The sequence below is a fragment of the Pezoporus flaviventris genome, unplaced genomic scaffold, assembly GCF_033815535.1.
Source record: "Pezoporus flaviventris isolate CSIRO_AGI_PZ_B2104156 unplaced genomic scaffold, CSIRO_AGI_Pfla_v1 ptg000037l, whole genome shotgun sequence".
Lineage (NCBI taxonomy): Eukaryota > Metazoa > Chordata > Aves > Psittaciformes > Psittacidae > Pezoporus > Pezoporus flaviventris.
Window position 1 is genome coordinate 9,428,573 of NW_026892585.1, and position 22,724 is coordinate 9,451,296.

General features: G+C 42.7%; 1 protein-coding gene across 9 annotated transcripts in view; it reads right to left on the bottom strand.

The window, feature by feature from the left end:
- Positions 1-22,724, bottom strand: part of HECW1 (HECT, C2 and WW domain containing E3 ubiquitin protein ligase 1) — a 250,356-nt gene that overhangs the window by 168,879 nt on the left and 58,753 nt on the right. For 8 of the 9 annotated variants that reach the window (XR_009745349.1, XM_061464617.1, XM_061464613.1 and 5 more), the window contains exon 2: positions 866-1,190. Coding sequence is in view for 8 of the 9 variants with exons in the window: in XM_061464617.1 (XP_061320601.1) it covers positions 866-1,190 (325 nt within the window). In the remaining variant the exon portion in view is untranslated. Of the gene's footprint in view, positions 1-865; positions 1,191-19,461; positions 19,520-22,724 lie in introns of all 9 variants that reach the window. The other variant, XM_061464614.1, reaches the window with a different exon arrangement.

Here is a 22,724-nt window from a genome sequence, read left to right on the forward strand (position 1 = left end):
TTCGGTCTAGGCAGCAGGACTATTTCCATAGGAACCAAACCAGCTTAAAAACCCACTAATTTTATAGGGATGTGAAACAACCATAGAATCATAGAATAGTGTTGGAAAGGACCTTAAGATCATCTAGTTCCAACCCCCCTGCCATGGGTACAGACACCTCACACTAAATCATACAGAATCACAGAATAGTTAGGGTTGGAAAGGATGTTAAGATCATCTAGTTCCAACCCCAACCAGGTAAAAAGTGTATTAAAACCATTTATTACTCTTATGTCGGGTTGGATTTACTAGATGCAAATGCCAAAAACATGCTAACATGCATAGCTGAATACAGCTTCCAGTATAAATAAAACCCATCACAACAAAACTCTCTGGGACAGTTCCAGACTGCCTCAGTCTGTAATTCTTGTTCATATCAAAACAGCCTTTGGCTATACAGAAACAGGCATTCTGTTATTCTGTTTCACGAGGTTTTTAAATGATTCATGTTCTTGACTTGTAAAACCCCTCATCTGTCACAGATTACTCAAGGACTCAAGAGGAAACCCTGAAAATACTAGGCTGTCTTTATACAGGAGAGATTTTCTCCAAATCCAAAAGGCTTTCAAATGAAAATATCTTGAAATTTCAAGAATCTGCCCACAGAAAGCCTCCTCATATCTCTGCTGAAGAAGAAGTGAGCGCCAGGACTGCAACCAGCAATTCAGGAGCAGAAAAAACACACTTGTAATATATAAACCCACTGGAAGACTACACTCATGGAGCTGTATCAGCACACTCTTACCATTAGCTCCTACTTCCCTAACACCTATAACTAAAAAAAAGAAGCAAGAAACTCAAAGAGGAAGGAGTAAGAGGGACTCACCTATGAGATACATGCCAATCCAGTCCCCTGCATCCACTTCCTCCTTTATATCCCAGTATATCACTAGATCCTGCGAATGCCCGATGGAGTAGTAGGAGCTGCTGACCATCAGCGTAGACCGGCTGTCTGAAGTGACAAGGTCTGTGTCGCTGGTAGACCTAGGAATGGTGACCGTCTCATGGGAGTTATTCCTGATGTCCATGTTATGGAACTGGTCAGGATTATAGCTGTATCTGAGAGGCTCTTTGCACCGGCGCCGACTTTGTGAGTTCCTAGACGGAGACGCCATGGCTGCCAGGCCCAGGAACCTGTTTTGGTACAGATTCTGCAAAGAGAAGAAGAAAGCAGGGCATTTACAGTAGTATTCATTTCTCAGTGATATCAGAGCTCAGGAGAAGCGGTACATCAGAATGAGAAAGGAGCAGATATTTTTCCATTTGGCATTGCAAAAACAAGAGGCATGAAAAGGTATAGCAGGAAACACAGCGCTAACTCAACTCCAACTCCCTAATTCTTAGCATGACAAGTGTAAGCGTAAGCCTTGCACCACCACACTAAGCTACAATTGGCAGTGGGTGAGGAAATTAATAGTAGCTGGCTTCCTCTATGTTAACGCATGCATCCAGGCACAAACACCGCGACCATCAAACTGCTAGAGAGCCATTCTCTGTTAATAACAGGAAACAGTCTTCCCACTTTTGACACCCGGCGTTAAGTCTTCTCCCCAGTAATTCGTGTTACATTTGCAGAGGAAACCTTCCTACGCACAGTCGTATCCCATTTGTAGACACTGGTTAGCAAAGAGAGATCTCCCTGCTAGAGATCTGAAGAGTAAGTGTCAGGAAAACGGAGGTATCCCTGTTGCCAAAACAGGGGGTGTCTTCACTGAAGTGTAAATACAAACTAAGTGTTGCAGTGTCTCAGTACAGCTGATAGCTTCTGGCACTGTTGCTCTGCTCTGGTTTTGCAGGTGACTGTGGGATACAATGCACACTCACTCCAGCAGGACTTTGGGAATGCACTGAACAATTAATTGGAATTGAGAAGGTCACTGCAGAGGAGTCATCATCCCAGCCGTTGGAAAAGTATTTAAATTCCAACCTACCCTCCTTCCTCAAGGCGAGCTGAGTGACCTGTACAAAATGCGTCACAGGGCGTGAGTTAAGAGCTCTTGTGAGTTGGCAGACAGGGAATGCTTAAGTTATGACTGGGTTAAATTCTGATGTGGAGACATGCTCTGATAGTGATCAAAATACTGGTTATCCCTTCCTTCTGGCCTGTTTGGTTTTGCCAGTTTCCTTCCCAGCTTTCCCTCCTCTCTCCCTGCAGCTCTGCTATTTCAATCACTTGGCTTTTCATTATTCATCAGCCTTCCATTATCCCACTGTTGCCAACCGTGCTGTCAAGTCCATCAGATACAAAACCAGACAGCTTTCCAGTATGCTATGAAATGCTTTTCACATGATCAGAAGTCAAATCATCCCTTTGAACTCAAACAAATTAAGCGGAAGAAAAATCACAGCTTCTTTGTCCAGCCAAGCAGTTATTTAACCCTTGCTTTGTTAAGACTGTGGTAGCACAGAAGACCAGGAAGTCCTGAAAAAACAATTTGTTCATTAATACCAATATTTGTGCAATCATTAAGAAACCTATCATTGTGCCTTAGGGCTCTTGCACAAATGTTGTACAGAGAACAAACACTTCAAGTGGCATGTTTGTACCCCAAGAATATGCTGTCACTCTACAAACGCTGCCTTACAATGCTTACAGTCCGTTGACCCAAATCCTCACTTACTGCATTAAACAGGGTTTATAAGCAAAACCAGGTCCAACACAAATGTTACACCTTACATTACGTGTTGGCAAGATTGAAACTAGGAATGCAAAAGGCTACCTTAGAGATACAGGAATAAGAGAAGGAAGCAAAGTACATAGTGTTGCATTTGCCATGCATCTAATCATACCTCTGCTGCCTGTTTTCTCAGTTGTGTTTATTCACTGTTTGAAGAGAGTTCATTTCATAGTATAAAGACCAATACTCCCTGTGAGCAGGAAATGCATCTCTCATCAAAAAGCAGGGGCTCACATGCTGTGAACATTTTCTCATCTGGGAAGCACTTGTGGACACACACAACTCTCATACTCAAGTCAGTCATTTGAAATCAACAGGAGTTTCTTAACAAAGAAGGCATCTGCTGTCACAACAGCACCCAAGACAACTACTATGGGTTGAATAATGGGGAGATAGTAATGTGAAGAACTTCAAGCACCCTCTTCTATATTAGTCTGTACCATTAACATGGGTTCCTTCGCTCATAGCATGCTACCCAAAAGCTACTTCAGTACAAAAGCAGACGTTTTATTTCTCGTGTAAATTACTCCCGGGAGTAGTGGTTCTGCAGACACTTTCATTTTTTGAATGTTAATGGATGTAGAGTATCAATTAACTGCACACTTTCAAATGAAATCAGACATAAACATTTGATTATTTTCAGATTTAGCATGACCTTAAGCAGTTTTAATGAAAATGGTAAATTCATCACTATGTTCTAATTCCATAAACTCCCATTTTCCTGTATGTTGATGCCAGCGGAACAAATGGCATAATCTGAAAGCAACCCAGAAAGTGACATTCTCCAGAAATCTGAGTAGCTCCTGTTTCCAGCACTGATTCTACACAAATACATCAACCTGCAAAAAAGAAAATCCCTAAACTGAAAAAAATCCCCCCCAAACAGGACCACGGACACACATAATTAACTGGATTAAATAATGCCATCAAAATACAAGCATGGCTGTGTGAATAAATAGAAAAGAGGTTAAAAAAAAAACAGTCACTCCACATTTTATTACCAGCTTTGCATGTTTTCCATGCAACACTCTGAAGCATTTACACAGCCCGCAAGCCCTGGTGATAAGAATCCCAGCCATAGTAAGACATCTTCCACTAGAGCAGGTTGCTCCAAGCCCTGTTCAACCTGGCCTTGAACACTGCCAGGGATGGGGCAGCCACAGCTTCTCTGAGCACCCTGTGCCAGTGCCTCAGCACCCTCACAGAGAAGAAATTCTTCCTAATGTCTCAACTCAATCTCCCCTCTGTCAGGTTAAAGCCATTCCCTCTTGTCCTGTCACTACAGACCCTTGCAAAAAGTCCCTCTCCAGGTTTCCTGTAAGCCCCCTTTAGGTATTGGAAGACTGTTATAAGATCAAGGTTGGCTGTCAGCAGAAACAAATCCCTCTCTATTCCTGCCTCAAAACAATAATTTCAGAGCTGCTTCTACAGCCAGTCTGTTTAGGGGAATTTCCACCCATGGACTTTCTGTACCAAATGACCCCCAAACTTCATTTTCCACCCACTCCCCTCATCACTTGTATGATGGTTAGCAGCGAGAATAGCCTTTGCTGCTCAGGGTGTCTATGCATGTAAGAGGAAAGGTGGTTTTCTCTTTACACTGTTTAACCTCGTTGTCTTGGATTACCAGATTTCTGCATCTTGTCACACTTAAGCGCATCATGCATAGGGTATGCTCAACATGTGAGCTCAAGCTTGTCCTAAATTGAGGGTGCCCATACTGCACTGGTGAGTGATGCACTTGGCTATTTCCTATGTCTGAACTTACCTAGGACAGGAGGAATGAGATGACAAGAATGTACAGTATTTCAGACATATCACTGATGTCCAGTCACTTTAGCTTTTAACACAACAAGTAGCAAATATAAAGGTCTTTCCCCTTACATTCCTCATTTGGACATACATAATATGTAACACAATACACAAGCAATTTTCAGCTACCTGTATAAGAGACAACTTCTAGATTAACATTACATCAGGAAATGCAAATATCACCTAGGTTTTCTACTGCTATCAGCTACTCTAGCAGAAATAAGCATTTACTCCAATGAATTTAGCAATTTTGTTTTTTTAATGCCCTTTTCTGTACAGACAGCTAGGACAGTAAGTATTTAGTTATAAGCTATTAGTGTGCTGAGCAAAACCGGCTAAAGGGATGTTTTCCCCTCTCACTGGCCCTCCTTCTGATTGTCACAAAGTTCAGGAAAGCTCTCTAAAGATCATCCACCCACATAAAAGTCCTGCTCAAAATAAGATTTTTAGAGGATTTGGAGGCCAGAACTTACCTTATTGGTGTCACTCAGTCCCTCTAAGGAAAACAAAGGTCAAAACTTAATTCAAGGTTTTTTAATCCTCATATAAATGCAAAGGAAATGACAGGTGAGATCTGACTGTAAAGAAAACTAATCTCAAAAATGTACACGTAGAAAACCTTTAATCACTAATACCAACAAATAACACAGATTTTCTTTCCACGTTCTTTCCCTTTCACATTGTCACCTCTCTCCTTGCCCACCTGCTGTTTGGCACTCGGACAGCAGCGAGCCCCTTCCTTCACCACCTGAGAACCCTAGTGTATCCCTCTCTGAGACAAGAAGAATCCCTCTGGCTGGAGAGCTGCAGACCATTACTGCCAGCTGAATTTCACTATGGGGTTCAAAGCTGCTGTAGACCAACTTCCCATGGAAAGCTGAAGGGCTTCATGTCAGGGACTTTAATTTATCATTTTAATTCATTCCAGAAAGGTAAGTGATGCTTTAGCAATACAGAGGACAGATCTCAGCTAAGCATCTGCAAGGATGCAACTCACTTACCTGTTCAGACAATTAAGAGCTGTCTTTCAGATATTTGGACTGACACTGTTACTTTCTATTGCTGCTTTGTCAGAGAAGATGTATTTGTGCCAGTCAGGATGGTGATAACAAACAGACTTTTACTGTCCATACCAAAGATACTATATGATCGAAATACAACCCATCGCTGGAGCATTGGCAGATGAAGAAATTAAAGGTAACAAGGTGAAAATACTAGCCAGCATGACAGTGGGCTCAAACTGAGACACACGTAGTCATTCACATGTCTGCAAGCATCATTGCAACCAGAGTTTCAAGAGCAAGTACCGAGAAAGACAATGAGATGGTTTTGTGTGGCGGGAAGGTTGGGATACAGCACGTTTATCCACCTGAAAATTTAATAGGCCAGTAGTCAATCCTGACATCACAGGCAAATCAGATGTGGAGTCAGTCTTGTTTGCTCCAGAGATGAAGGTTCTCCTGATGAGCTTTTATCCCCATTTGCAGGGTCTATGTGTTTTGTAAAAGACAGGGAGAAGCCAAGGCAGATACAAAAAACATAGGGTAACCTGGTGAAAGTGGTAAGTTGACAGCAGAAGTCTTCTGAGCAGTGTCAGGAAGGTAGGATCGTGTGTATCAAGAAGGATACTGTACTAACAGAAACAGAAGGTACTAACAGTCTGTATATGAAAGGTTTAATTGGCTGGATGACAGAAACTTAGTCCCAACCCAGGTGTGAACACCCAGAGCAAAATACTGAGGCAATACATAGTGCAAATGATGCAACATCTGACTTGCTGAACACAACATGAAAATCATCAAGCTTCAGATTGGAGAATGCTATGAAGTCAAAGGGTTTGGAGCTCTCTATTTGTTTGAGAGGCACATCAATGGTTTTCTCAGTGCTCCAAAGGAATCATTTAACAGCAAGAGGGACACGCAGGCTTCCATCATCTACTGACCCCCTTTTCCCTGCAAGACATTATAGAGCACATAGGTGAAACTGCTGCTCTTGGGAAGACTGAAATGAAGGCTGCAAACATTTCAGAGGCATGCATGCCATTATAACACTAGAGAGCTTCAAGTGCATTTGTCTCAATATTGCACATCTAAGGCAGAATATATATATATATGGCTATAATAAACAGCAATCGAAAAGCAAAGCCATTATACATCAGCAGTGGAGCAAATGGACGTTATTAGGTAGCTCATTTTTCCATTTTCTGACCTTTGTGTGCTTCCAGCCTAGCTGCACTGCTATGTTAATGTATCCTCTTACATTTAACTTTGCTTCAATGATGTGCAAATCATTGCACAAATGAGAATCAAAATGAAAGAGCTGGCCTCAAGTTCAACCCAGCAAGGTTCAGCACTGGTGCCTGAGATTGATTCCTGATGTAGGTCTATTAGTCATAAGGCAGCAAAAGCTGGCAGCCCAGTAACCAGGGGCACTCTTAGCATCTATAAAGGAAAAATACGTTTAAGAGCAGTCCACATTTTCTGAGAGCACTTAAACAATCTCCTGGGCGCAAGCAGATGGAAGCTGGAATATGAAGCAATGACTGGAGGGAAATTCTTGGAATTCAGAAAAAGAAAGGGAAAAAAAGAGATTTATTTTTTTTCCTTTTCTTTCTGGAAGAAGTAAAAAAGAATGCTGTCTAATGAACCCAAGAGAGCACGCTAAAAGATACACACATCATATTTCCAGTTACATGATTCCAAGAATTAAGATTTGTACTCCTATAAGGATATAAACGAAACAAGTTTCTGATAAAGGTGACATTTTACCAGCTTTAGCTGGGATCACTCCAAGCTTCTACATGGTAGCCTACTTCTGTCTAACAAGGAACGATTAACAACCTTACATTCAACGCATTTGCACAGTGATAACCCACCCAAGTTCACCACACAAAGCACTGGGAAGTTTCTGCCACAGAATGCAGCAAAGGACAGAATTATTTTCTTAATTTCTCCTGAAATCAGTAGCTGAGAACAGCCTGGTCTCAGCAGTTTGGCACAACAAGGGATGAGAAGCGGCCATCTGACTTACCCGTTACAGAAAAAAAGGTCTGAAAACATTGCCAGTGTTTTTACAGGACACATTCAGGTACTCAAGAATGTGGTAAACATGTAATAGAAACGTCTCAAAAAGAGACCAAGGAAATAATAGAAGAGTCAACATGGTAACATCTTAAACCATGACAACACCGCACAGCTTTACTCTGGTCTTTCCACACTATGAAAATGAAGAAATAACCTTAGGATCTGCTCATGTGCTACTATCTAATACTCTAAAGCCCACAACACTTGCCTTTGCTGGTGCTCTACAATGCACATAACAAGGACTATGTATTTTTGACTTGGTTGGTTTTAAACACCAGAAGCAGGCAGAGAAGCGCTGCTGTGGTACCAGACAGAGGCAGGACAGTGACCACCTCTCAACAAGTGCAAGATAAAGCACTCATTGGTAGGACAACACACCTCTGTTACAAGCACCCTCATGTCTCTAAAGGCCAGTGTGGACCACGCCAGCCTCACAGATACAGAGTCCTGGTGATTGTGGTGCTGCAGATTGAAACTCTCCATTCCTCATCTTTTCAAACCCAAGGATAATGTTTATGAGCAATAATCACTGCAAGAAGAAAAGCAGCCATTCTGTACCAGGCACTGGTACTGGTTTACCCTGCTATTTAAAGCAGAGAAGCATCACACTCCGTAGAGAGCTGTCTCCAAAAGCCTGTGTGCCCCCACATTTATCTATTTAAGGATCATCACTGCATTCATCAGGTCCACTGCACAGCTGGACTCTGCTGGTCTCCCAGGAATGCTGGTTTACTCCAAAGGGATTTTAGGAGGCAGGGTGTAAGAATAGGGACTCTCTTCTCTGGAGGCTGGAAACACTGATGCTCTTCTGCAAAGTGATCAAGTGATACTGAGAAGCCCTGTCTGTGTTGGGTGCCCTGTTGTAGTTTCTGCACAGCATATGGTAACAGACATCTCTTACCTGGTGGATTTGTATAACCAGTTCAAGCACTTTAACCATGCAGAAGATTAACCATCTTTAACAGCACTAACAGGGGCCCAGATTCCTCCAGCTCAAGCTTTGAGTACTTCAGTCACCTACTTTAGGAATGCAGGTTCCCAAGACTCCCTGTATACTTAAAGGGAAGAAACAGGCTTCTCCTGAAAAAGACTGACTGAGGTAAGGTTTTCCCAGAGAGGATTTAGCTTCACCTCTCTTTATTACCTTTTTAAGGAGTCAAGGGCTGTTGGGATCCTAGGTTAGCTACTTCAGGTTACTGTTAGTTACTGGCTAGGGTTAAACCACGTCAGCTAGATAGGAAGGAGCCAGACCTGTGTATGAACCTCTCAAGCTATAAGAATTTATATTTGTATATAAAGATAAGTGGGCAAAGCACTCCTTAGGGTAACAGAAAATGTGCACTGCAAGTACATTCAGGCATGTGAGATAGAAATAAGGCGTATCTAAAAACCCATACTAAACTACTACCTGATTATTTAAGAGCAGTCTGATTTTCTAGGCAGCTCTAACACTGCAAACTCGACAGCACATCCAGAGAAAATCAAAGCAGAGAAAAATCAAAGAAAATACTCAGCATAATGTATACATTTTATGTACAGACCTTTTCAAAAGTGTACCAGTAAATGTAGCAAGGGTTTACAGGAAAAGCTGTGAAGACAGCTTCCAAAATTTAACAGACCTCTAATGAAACGATGTAGAGTGAATATGAGTTGCAGAAAGATATCCAGTAATGTACAGTGTTTCCCAGAACTGCCAGGTACAGTCATTTCACTGCTCAGAAGCAGTCCCACATTTCCCATATCCCTTCCCCAGAGTCCAAAGACTCCTCTGAAATCATTTTACAAGGAAAACCTCTTAATTTCTTATGACATATGAGTTACAAAAATCCTACCAGTAAGAATGTATTATACCTTCTACCAGTGCTAAAACACAAAGCTCTTGTGATGTCTGCAGTGCTACCAGATAGAAGAAAAGGTGTCTAATGTATTACACAGGTCTCAGGCACAGTTATCACATATAAACCACCCACCCCCAAAAGGCAACATAAAGCAACCAAACACAAAGCAAAGACTTTAGTATCAGACTCCCTTCAGACACATGTATGAATCTTTGCAAGCAAAAGGTTCGTGTGTGTATGTATCAAAGGATTTACCCTGCAGAGCTCAGCTCTACCCGTGCAGTGCTCTCACCACCTACGCTTCCCTCTCTGCCTGGACTCTCCTGTGTGCAGTCAAAGGGATCCATATACACACACCACAAGAGGTTCATTGCTGCTATGACTTGTAAAATTTCTGTCTCCATGACTGCTATTCCCTGCAGGAGCTGTGTATGATTTCCCTCCCTTTATGCCAGGCCATCAGCAAGGGCCCCATTTCTCCTGTGCTATGTCCCTCACATCAAGGCCAGTACCATATTCCCAGGTGACCAGTACCATATTCCCAGGTGACCATGCCTCTTCCTCTCCTCTCCATCCCTTTTTATCTTTAGGGCATAGTTCCTCTTCTTCACTCATCAGTATTGCCACCCTCCCCTCACCCATAGGTAGGAAGGGACAGGGCACAAGGCATCACTTGCTGGACCACCCCTAGGATAGGCACTGGATTAACACGTGGAGACAATAAAACACACAAAATCAAGGAGGGATGGATGAAGTACCTTTCACTCATGGTTCCTTTCAGCTGACCCCACTCCGCAGCAAAGGGAACATTTTAAACTGATATTTCATTCATTGCCCCTGCACTCTCTCATGCTGTTTATCCCCATCTGTGTTTCTTTAAGAGAAAAGTGGTTTGAAGTGTCAGTATCTTAACCTCCTCAGGCAGTGAGGCAGGTAGGTATTAGCAGCCTATTGAGTATTCATGCCTACATCAATCACTCCTTTGATCTACAAACAATAACAAACTATTGCAATAAACCAGTCTCTGAACCAGACACCACCTCTGGAACATGCCCTCAGCTCCATCTTCTACCTTCCAATTAGGCCTAGAATATTCCCTCACATTTTACAATTAAGTGGCTCCAGAATTCCTGTTATTATGATATTACCTGCAGACAAATGCAGAAATGCAACTACTTGAGTATGCTTGATCCTGCTTCTGATAAAATTAAAGGCAAAACTCCCTCTGACTCCAGTGACTTTGTAAAGCAAGGGAAAAACTGTATCATCAACAGCTGCAGTCAACAAGGGCTAATCCAGACCTGGAAAACCAAGAGGTTGTATTTTAACTGAAGCACTTCAAATGTTTTCATCCATGCTACAATCTCTTCTGTTGGAAAACCCATTAGACAAACATGTAGAACAGCAAGCTGGGGTTTAGAACACAGATCACAGAACTACTCATAGAATAAGATCTCAAACCCTAGGAACAAACATGTCATTTGACAGGTAAGGATTCATTTAAAACATGATTCCTTTTAGACCATGGTATCTGACTGTTTTTTCCTATGCAATCATAATAATAGAATCCAACACACTTCATTTTTTTTCCCAAAGAAAAGAAGCCCCTCATGAATTTAAACTGGAACCCCAGCCACTGAAGTGTATTCATCATTACTGCACGGTTTTTGTCTCCTGTCACTGGAGGGCAGAATGAAAACTGCTTGCAATATTAAGAGTTTGACTTCCACATTTAAGCTTGTTCTCAACAACGATTTCTTATGTCTGTGCACTCTTGGGGATATGATGACAAACCCCCTCTATCTTTTGTAATAATTTCCTTAAAAATACATCTATCTAAAGTTCATTCTGTGCGTTTAGGTTTGTTTTCAAGAAAAATCTATTCTAACAAAGTTTTGAGGATTAAGAGTTCTTATTTTGCACTGAAAAACAGCAAAAGAAAACTGGTTTATGTTTAGTACTGCCTCAGCTCCAATAATTTATTCTTAATAATCCTTAATAATTAAACCCACAAAGCATAGTTTAAAGAGTGAGATTTCTCACTCCCTGGGCAGGTAAAACTAGCCTCAGATAGCTATCTCCAAACCAGTTTGCTCCTTACTGCTTCATCTTTATTAAAAGTTGTTTATGTTTTGATTGTATAAATCATATTAAATTGCTATTATAATTGTATTCATGAGAAAGCAAAGAAACTGGGGAAGCTATCCCAAGAGGAAGTGAGTAGTTCTGGTATTACAGTCTCTAGCTGAAGAACAAGATTCAGGTTTTACAAAGAACTGGCTTTATCTAGGGCACAAAAACAATCTTACATCAGAGAAGCTGCATTCAGAGACTCTGCTTTCTTCTGGATCACTGCAAGCTGGTTCTGAGCTATATGCTGAGGGTTTTCGGGGGACCTGCTAGCTAAGGTTAGATGAAAGGTAGCCTGGTAATTCCCCCTGGGAAACAAGTACAGGCACAGAGCAGACTTTCAAAGCAGAAACTGCACAGAACCACCAGAGGAGAACTAGATCAAGGAGATGAAGAGCAAACTGGTGCAGGCTCCTCCAACTAGAGACAAGCCCCACTGACTACCACCAAGATAAACAGGACCTGCATGCACAGCTGGGCAAGTCCCATTCTGACAGTATTTGAACTTCACCCATACCTACTGTGCTGCTAGTAGACCCATAATACAGTAATTAGGTACTACTCTGCTCTGTCACGCAGCCATATGCACAGTCTTCACGTATAATGTTCACATTACTCCATGAGGTTCTAATTTACTTTTTTACTTCAGTTCGAAAGGTCTCGTGAGAGTTTTCGAAGAGGAAGAACATCTGCAGAGGTGACTGGAGATGTTCTATTCCACTCATCCACAGACAAAAGTACAAGAATGGTTCTGAAGGTTCAAACCATAGTCACATTTAACTTTAATGAGGACACTTAGCCTTAACCCAGTGCTTTTCTGCTGCCACTGACTCCTCACAGAAGAGAAGTAATTACAGTTTTTAACACTACACTTGAAGTAAGGCCCCAAGGAGAACTTTTTTAACCTATTTTTTTGATAACAACACCTCTGTCACAGAAGCGTCCTAAATCCATTCAGAATTAGGTTCTAGGGCGTTGTGATGAAAGTCTGCAGTTTAACTAGCTAGTATTTATAGAATGCACAAGTAAGCAAGTTGGAACACGGGTCTGCAGGCCTTAAACCTGAGTTCTGAAAGAAAGACTGAGACACTCACATCACCAGGCAGCAAGGATGTGGCCACGCAAACAGCCAGACCCTGCTTCGATATCTTGGTGTGGGACTCAGTTCTAGTCTCCTAAGGACAATGAGAACTGCCTCCTGTTCAATTCCATGCACAAATCAATGACGCGGTGCTTTGATCCACAGATGCTACTTTTAAACTGATGGTATTGCTGGATAAAATGCTACTCAACCTTAGGCTGTAAAGCTGGAATGTCAATGAGCTTAAAACTTGACTTTTGAGCAAGAATTTCCATTAAGGGCTCTCAAGCACTGCAAGAATTTATTTGTGTGTATATACTGGATTTGCATGCCAAGGTTTTGGTAGCAGGGGGGCTACAGGGGTGGCTTCTGTGAGAAGCTACTAGAAGCTTCCCCTGTGTCTGATAGAGCCAATGCCAAGTAGATCCAAATCAGACTGACTGCTGGCCAAGGCCAAGCCCATCAGCAATGGTGGCAGCACCTCTGGGAGAACGTATTTAAAGGGGGAAGAGTTACTGTGCTGGAGCAACTGCAGCCAGAGAGAGGAGTGAGAATGTGTGAGAGGAACAGCTCTGCAGACACCAAGGTCAGTGCAGGAGGAGGAGGAGGTGCTCCAGGTGCTGGAGCAGAGATTCCCCTGCAGCCAATGGTGCAGATCATGGTGCGGCAGGCTGTGCCCCTGCTGCCCGTGGAGGACCCCGCACTGAAGCAGAGGAACAGTGTGAGGAGTCCTTCCCCTGAGGAGGAAGGAGCAGCAGAGACAGCGTGTGATGAACTGACCACACTCCCCATCCCCTTGCACCACTGCGGGTGAGGAGGCAGAGAATCTGGGAGCAAAGGCAAGCCTAGGAAGAAGGGAAGGTTAGGCTTTGGTGGGCACCTGGCATCCACCCAGGGTTGACCCCCCACAGCATTAGACCTGCAAACAGGAAAGACAGTAATTTGATGGATTTGTCACTGGTAATGCATTAGCTCCATGGCCACACACTAATGCTGTTTGTGGTACTACTTCTCTCGATATTGGTGATAAATTAACTCGATTGCTGTATTTTTCTAACCTTTAACCAGAAGCCAAATGTTTGTATTAAGCACATTCAGGTCTGATTCAGAAAGCATTCGTGGAAACAAAAACAAACAGCCCTGTTAGCAGTGGAATTAATGAAGCTGTTTTCCTGCAGAGCTCTGTCCTTCCTCACCAACAAACCTCTACTGAAGTTCCAGCTTTTTCCTGTCAAAGATACAGACAATCCCGGCGACATTCCCAGCTGCTGGAGTGGTTATGGACAGGCTCTACCTGCCTTTCCCTCAGCCCCAGCTTGGGTCTCCCTCCTCTCCCCAACTCCTGAGACTTCTAGAAACATAATTATCTCAAAGACAACTGCTCCTCTCTCTTTCACTTGGAATTAGCCAATGGCTTCAACAGTAATTAGGTAAGGGAGCAAAAGATGGAGAGACAGCACAAGCAGAGAAGTCTGATCAGCGCAGGAAGATGGGCTATTAACAACATGATTAACAGCCTCACCGATTTAATCGATCACTCACAGAAGGCAATTTCCTCAGGTGTACAGCTCTGCAGAGATGGGTGTTTGGGCACTGCTAAAGCCAGTACAAAAACATAACAGAAATCTAAGCAAAGCGACTTCCGTGTGAACAGGACCTGGACTTGATCTAATACATCACACAACACTATTCCCTTTCTAGCTTCACTCCTTCTAATCAGGGTTTTGTCTGTATAGTGTCCAGCATGTTCTCACCCTGTGGAAAATCTGAGTTACAAATGAAACAACATAGATTTGTATTTTCCACGTGGATTCTGCAACAGATTTCCAGCTTACTAGTAGACTTAATGTGAATTTTATCTCACATGCTAAAGGAGGCATCAAGGGTATAATTTTTCTTCGAGAAGCAAAGAAATCCATACAGGTGGAAACTCAGTGTCATGAAGAATGGACTAATTTAAATTGCAAAGTATAGAAACCACCCTCATTTATGTTTTTTAATGTCCCAATGCAATTAAGGTATATATTCACACAGGAGTCAGAGATAATGTATTTGACACGGATTTCCCCCTGTTTTGTAGAAGACTGCTTTTTATTCTAAGGCTAGCTCTGTCAATTGTTAAATATTAATAGATTTAAACATTTGTTGACTTTAATTAGTCTTTTATCATACAGAACTTCATAAGATAATGCATCTTTTCAGTTGGGTTTAAAGCAATGGACCACATTTTGAGAAAGGACTCGCATTTCCCACTAAAATCCAAATATTTGTGCATGTCAAAACCAAAGTATTTCCACATGTCATTCAAGGGGCAAAGCTGCAAAATACTCTTTAAGCAATGGAGGTGCTCAGTGTGGAAATCCTGGAAGTTAAAAGTGTATTTGTATTTTACCAAAAGAAATGATAAAGCCTTTTACATTAGATATTTTACAAGGCCCATGAGCTTCTAGCTGGCAACAGCCAGTAAGAGCAAGAAGAGGTTTTAAAGTGGCATCAAAAGTCACACATTGCAGATATGGTTTCCTATGGTTCTCCAGTACAGACACCAGCTTGCACACACTGGTATAGATCTATGTAAAACTTCTCAGTTCTTCTGAAGTGAATTCAGCAGAGGCCTGATCTCACGTGTCCTGGATGAGATGGACAAACTCCTCTTCAACAAACTTTGAAGCACATCCTGTCCCATTGGGTCATTTGGGGTTCATTTAAACTCCTAAACACTCAAGGTTAGATTAAATCCCTAAATACTCACAGCCTTTCACTTCCATGACAGAATGGGAAGAATAGCAAACTTAATCAATCTCCTTACAAGAGCTCTTGTCGTAATAAGTGGAATGATAGCACTGTTCAGTTGTGCTGGCTTTCGATACATATCTGTTTCTGCTGGTGCCCTTACACCCCTTTGTGCTTTCCCAAATGTAGAGTTATTTCCTTACGCTGTTATCTGTTCATAAGCAAATACAGCAAATTGTTCCTTCAATTAAAACTGGTGCTGGAAACAGGGACCGAAGTAAACAGGCAGAGGGAGTTGTGCCAGAAATTAATCTATTTCTTAATTTCTCTAGTAAGATACAACTATCATCCCAGCCAATACTTGTATTATTCTAATTAAGAAGACATTAGGAGAGCAAGGGCTCTGGTTCGCAGCTCCACCCCTCCTCCTACCACTGCCTTCCATCTGCTGCCTTCACTGGCACAGCCAGCACCTAGCTTAGAGTCTACAGGACAAGCTGTGGGAGTTCTTTCCTGATCGCAGGTTGGCTAACCTCCCTCCTTTCCATAGAATCATAGGATCAGCTAGGTTGGAAAAGACCTTTAAGATCAAGTCCAACCTTTACTCCGGGGACTGACAACTCATTTGCACCCAAATGGACTGGTGGATCTGCTGGGTCTTTGCCTATGAGACAAAGATCTGAGAAGAGCTGCAAAGTTCAAAACGCACTCTTGATGTCTGTTTGGTTATCATTAGCAAAAAAAAAAAGGCAATGAGGGTACATAAAGTAAAGTGTAAGACAAAGGGGGTTGCAAATCGCTTTATTTTGGGCTGGGAAAAAGCTTTCAGCAGAGTTTCCACCTCTGTGCCCTGTTCTACGAAAATATAATCCTTGTAACTGATTATCTGTTATTTAGTTTTGCTCAAGCACTACACTGAAAAAGCGTGTCTGAAAGGTTTCTGTATGTTGAGTCCTAAACAACCCACAGGTAACAACTCTACACTAACAATGTTTGATCTTTTCTCCATAAAGAACTTGTGCGATTAAAAGGATGAACTCCACACATGATCAACTAAAACCAGGTATTTTTGTACTAAAACATTGCTGGGTGTTTTAATGTTCAGCCTGGAGAAGAGGAGGCTCAGGGGAGACCTTAGAGCAGCTCCCAGTGCCTAAAGGGCTACAAGAAACCTGGAGAGAGGCTATGGAAAAAGGCCTGTAGGGACAGGGCAAGGGGAATGGCTTTAACCTGACAGAGGGCAGATTAAGATGAGCTCTTAGGCAGAAGCTCTTCCCCGTGAGGGTGCTGAGGTGCTGGCACAGGGTGCCCAGAGAAGCTGTGGCTGCCCCATCCCTGGCAGTGCTAAAGGCCAGGTTGGACAGAGCTTGGAGCAACCCGCTTTAGCAGAAAGTGTCCCTGCCCATGGCAGAGGGTTGGAATTGGATGAGCTTTAAGATCCCTTCCAACACAAAACATTCTGTGGTTCTATAGTGGCACAGACAGACCAAATATAAACACAGAGCTCACACAGAAGTTGATTTTTATAAGTGATGGATTGATTTTCTTTCCTAACAAAGGACTAAATCCAAACCAAAAGGCTAAGATGCTGTTTTTCGCCTCATCTAGGGAAGACCTTTTTAAAGTGAGAAACCACTTGCAGAAGCCACCATCTACTATTGCACTAATTCCTTTCTAACCGAAACCTTCTTTTGATTGTGCCATAACATTTTTTTTCAGCTATATTTGTACCTTTCCATTCCATACTTGTAGTCTGCATTGAGCTTTGGGCAGTTGCATAAGGCTAACTTTTCTACACTGGCTGGACAGCTAAGGGAGAGAAAAGGGTGCCCTAAAATACCAGCAAGATAATGACTTTGCTCTGTTGAGCAGAGGGCACGTATAGGGAAACTAATATAAGAAACTAAATTAGGTACTTAAACACAGGGCTATGAAGAGTGCTCAGAAGCCCCCTAGGATTTGGAAGGGTCCTGCATTCCCTGTACCAGTCCAGTCTTCACATCGCTAATACTTATCTCAAATGCCTATGCGCAACTCAAAAGGTTTATCTGCAAGGTCAAGTAAATGCCGTTGCAGATGCAGGCTGTTCATTGCTATAGACTAAATAGTGCATCTGGTTTGCTTGTCAAACTTATCAAATCTCCTTGCAAGGAGGACGTAGGTGATATATCTAACAGACAGCACTTTGTGAGAAGTACTTTTGATGTGCATCACTTTCGTACATCTGATTACAGCTGCCCACGTAGACTGAGAATCAGACTTATCTTAACCAGAAGACTCCCCTATAAGGAAACAAATCATCACAGCCTGTTGAACATGCTGCAGCACGTAGTTCATTTACTTTCCTCCTGCTGTCGCGTCAGCAACGTATCTCTGGCAGGATTCTTGGTGGGGTGTACTTAATCCAACCTCCAGGATCTCCTGTGTGCTGTACACAAGGGCCCAAATTTGTTAAGACACTCAGGTAGTGGTGAGGAATGCACTGGTTTAAAAATTGGGAAGATTCATCATCACCGGTGAACTTGAAAATAATGCAAAATGGAGTCTTCTGGAGGCCAAGTAAAATATGGGTTTGCTCATAAGGTATTTTGCACTCTGCTTTACCAAAACAAACCCTAATCTCTATCCTTTTCATATCCCTTCTGCTATTAAACAGGCCCTTTGAGTCTCTTCACTTGGTAAAAAAAACACATGCAACCTTACCATGACCTGTATCATCTTTTTGGGAGGATATTTCATTTAGTTTTGGAACTAACCGAAAACCATTGAAATACTTTTCACCTCTGAAGATGCACTTACCTGATGCAATAGCTGCAAAATTCAGATTATTGTCATGTGAAATGTCAGGATGTGAAGAGTTTTCATAACCTAGAAAATTCAAGGATTGCTTTGCATTGGAGTCTTCCTGTGATTCTTTATCACATTACGTGAGATTGTATGTACTGTATATAGCACATACATCCAGGAAGGTGTCACATCATGTTTAATGCAGAATCCCACTGAGTTTGCAGCTACAGAGAGGTGAAAGGAGGAGTGCTGCTGGACATGGTCACACAACCTCTCAGCTGTCACCATCAAGAGCCTGCAGGTATTTCCTCAGCAATTACAGTACTGCTTAACTTGCACAGAGGCTCCAAATACCTCCCAGTAAAAGTGCCAGTGCCTGAGGCTCTTAGTGGCTACTACGAAGTGCAAAACTCAACACAGAAAGGATACGTCCTCATGAAACTGGAAGAACATAATGACCTATTACATATATGGCTGTTCACTGACTTCTTCCTCGTTGCAGAACTGAAGTCACTTGGATGATTAATGACAAAGAAAAATGCAGAAGCAAACACACAAACAAAAGCCCCAACCATAACATTTCCGTGACAGAAATAACACTAGATAAGCTTGAATGCACATTCTGGCTCTCTTTGATAACGCATTGCAATTCAGAAGACTAAGCTGTGCAGGAAGATGCATACAGCAGCAGTGTGTTATGCATGCAAGTGATCTCAAAGTTTGCCCTGGTAAGTGGTTAGTGCCAGTCACACATTCCTGCATCTCACACATTAGTGTCTACTGTGATGGCTGATTTGTGTGTTGTGATGACTCTGAATTAATTCACGGTTAGAAGCTGCAGGTTTCAGAAAACGCCTTGTGAAGGTGAGTGGTTGATGTGCTTTGCCTAGGCATGGATGCGTGCAACTGCAATGTCACAGTTGCCTGCTGCTCCCAGGACCTCCTTGCTATGATCTTATAATGACCGGGTCTTGATTCAATAAGAATTCTTGGGCAGGCCACACAAAACAAAACCAACACTGACATCAGATGGATGCTTAGCAGGTTACAAAAGAAAGGAGAACAAAACATAAACAACAAAAGATCACTTCAAATGAAGCTTGACTGGACGTGTTGTTGAAAAGGTGTTCAAATTACCTGAACCACTTTGTTTGATCTTAAACATGGACCGGGGGCAGCTGCAACGAGCTCCGAGCTTTGGCACATTCCATTATATGAATGGTAGTGAATTTATAATGGAATGGTATGGATGGGGTTTATAATCAGAAAAACACACTGACCTTAACACTACACAGGTGGAGCAGCATAATGACCCGCCAATTGTAAGCGCATCAATTCCTGGGGAAAAGTTCAATGAGGTTAACTCAGCATGTGTTCCAGAACCAACATCAGCCACATTTTAAAACACTGTTTTTGCCACCAAAACCTCTCTGGTTTTGCCAACATTTTATTAACTGATTTGTTTCACTGTTTGGTACCGAGTATATATCTTACCCATGTTAACAGCATACTACATGCTCCAGCAGGGCTAGACATTGTCATACACTTCAGTGCTGAAATACATGCGTTTAAATAAATAAGAATGGTGCTAACTACAACAAACATTTCAGACTGCATAAGATTAAGCATCGTATTCATTAAATTTAGGAAGAAACTGAAAGGAAACAAAAGACATCAGCAATGGACCTTCAGCTTCATTGCAAAATCCTCGCACTGAGTGAGCTCAGATGGGTGGCAGCCCACCAACATTCCCACTTCCCATCAGTTTATTGATAACCTGGGATACTGGTAGGGTCCAGCCACAAAAAGCAAATTTCAGTGTATCATACTGGAGCTGACTGAGTAGCCAACACAGTTTGAATGGCCCAAGAGCAGACCACAAAATACAGTGAACAATAATATTCTACTTCTCCATCAACCTCAACCCTATTTAAGAGAAAACCCATGCTACAAAAATATACAGAGAGAAGCAATGAAACAAAGGAAAACTTGAACCTGAGTCAGGGAGAGCTAACCAGCAAGGACAGAAGGCTCCCCAAACATGCAATAATAAAGCTTTAACAAAAAAGAGACAGACAACCACAATTTAGCCACAACATTTATGATGTCTGTATTTCAGCTCATTCTGCCTCCTTCTCTTATGTGACCAGGGCACACTGAAACTTTACAGCTTCTCCACAGCACTAGCAGGGAAAGCACCTCAGCAACTGGACCGTCCAGTACCAGCATCTCCTCACATCACACACCTCTGGAGACTGTCATCCCTCCCTAACCTTCATCCCCACCAGCACTTTCTGCTGTGTCCTCAGTGGCAGCTGAGAAGGCAAGAAAAACCACTACTAAAATTGTCAATTCAACAAAAGCACAGAAATGAAGAAGAAAACCAAAACCAACGGCCAAAGGAGCGGATTTTAGGAACATGTTCTATTGTTCAGAAATGTTTAGCTAAGAAAAGATGTATAAAACAAAACAAGGTCATTTGCTCACACTCCCCTGAGATTAAAAAGCTTTCAAAGCACACAACGGCCATGAAATTCAACACAACAAAAGTACACATTGTTTTGTCATCTGCCTCTGTGTTCCAAAAGGCAGTAAGTCTCATGGACATAATCCATTTTAGTCCCAGATTTACAGAGTGCCTGTAGTCTGGTGGCTCTTTGCTTTTATTGAGAAAGCATATTTACACTGGAAATAAAGCAAGGTGATCCCAAAGCTGGGCAAAGAGCCACATCACCTTAAAAGACAACCTCAGAGAAGTTTAATCACATGCACACTGTTTTCACCTGTCGCAACCACAATCACCATGAATTTCCTACAGCCACACAGAAGCTGGTTCGAGACTTAGTGGCTTCGCCCATAGCAGAAGGTAATGTACTATAGTGTTTTCCTTAACATCCCTCCTGTTAGTAATTTGGGATAAAAGCACAAGGTCTCTTCCTAATCTAATGCAGCTTTCAGAAAGTTTCATTCTTCAAGGCCAGGTTGGACGGGGCTTGGAGCAACCTGATCTAGTGGAAGATGTCCCTGCCCATGGCAGGGGTTGGAACTGGATGAGCTTTAAGGTCCCTTCCAACCCAAACCAGTCTGGGATTCTTCACAGGCAACGTAAAAACCCACTCAAAACTCTGGAGCAAGGAGTTGCTCCCAGAAACACACCCCCAAGCCACCTCCTGTGCTGAGTGATGCCGCATCAACAGCACAACCCTAAGGTGTTGCAGTAAAATCCATTTTCTCCCCCTTTCCTTCCTCAAAGCAGCATTACAGACCGTAAGTCACTTTGTGAATGGGAAGAAAAAATAAACTGATACACCAACCTACCCACACTGCCAGGTTCACACACCATGCAAAACCTATTCTGAGTCATGGAAAACACTTTCTGCATATAGAGTATCTGCAACAGACCTTATAACAGTCTTCCAGTACCTAACGAGGGCCTACAGGAAATCTCAAGAGGAACATTTTTCAAGGATATGCAGTGACAGGACAAGGGGGAATGGCTTTAAACTGACAGAGGGGAGACTGAGATGAGCTCTTAGGCAGAAGCTCTTCCCCATGAGGGTGCTGAGGCGCTGGCACAGGGTGCCCAGAGAAGCTGTGGCTGCCCCATCCCTGGCAGTGTTCAAGGCCAGGTTGGACAGGGCTTGGAGCAACCTGCTCTAGTGGAAGGTGTCCCTGCCTGTGGCAGGGGGTTGGAACTGGAAGAACTTTAAGGTCCCTTCCAATCCAAACCAGTCCATGGGTGTTCCATTCTATAAGACAGGATGTGCTGTGATGCCTCCACACATTTAATCCGGATATGACAGCATTGCTCAGGGTTTACAGCAACCCTGCCAGCAGCCCCAGCTGCCATCATCCTGTTTGGCCATGAAGGCCCCACAGGCAGCAGAGCTCCAGTGCCATGCTGAGGTTGGGGCTCTGGCCAAGGATGGTGAATTTACAGCCCTGCTGCAGGACAAGTGGCACATGTGCCTGTGTGTGTGTCCAAACTTCAATAGCAATAGACAGGAAAAGAGCTATCCTACGTGAATAGATTTACTCAGGGGTACATTTATGCTAAATGACGTGCTTCAGAAATGAAGTGCACTTCAGGTAAATTGGAGAGCCTGTGATCAGGCAGAGTATCGCTGCCCCCCAGAAACACTTCCCTGGATTTCTTTGTAGTCTGTCTCTGGTCAACTGTGAACTCCTGTCCTTACATTTAGATTGCACATTTCTTGGCACTTCTATTCCGTGTTCACTCGTACAGCATTTGCCTTCTCCTCCTCAGCCCATGACAGGGTCTGCCAGTATTGCAATAAGAGTCTCAAAAGCACTTATTTGAATACATGTGCACAGAAACTCATCATCTCAAGGGCCACGAAAAGCAACAGCATTATATTTCAAACCTGCATGATAAAGAGGTGAGAGGAACAGACTAAAGAATACAGGAGCTGAGCTGCTTGTGTCAAGACTACCGACAGCCCAAGTACACATCCATTTTCTGGCTAGGAGCAACAGGTTTTCAACAAAGTGAGCACTGCATCCACAGAAGATGAGCAGTTTT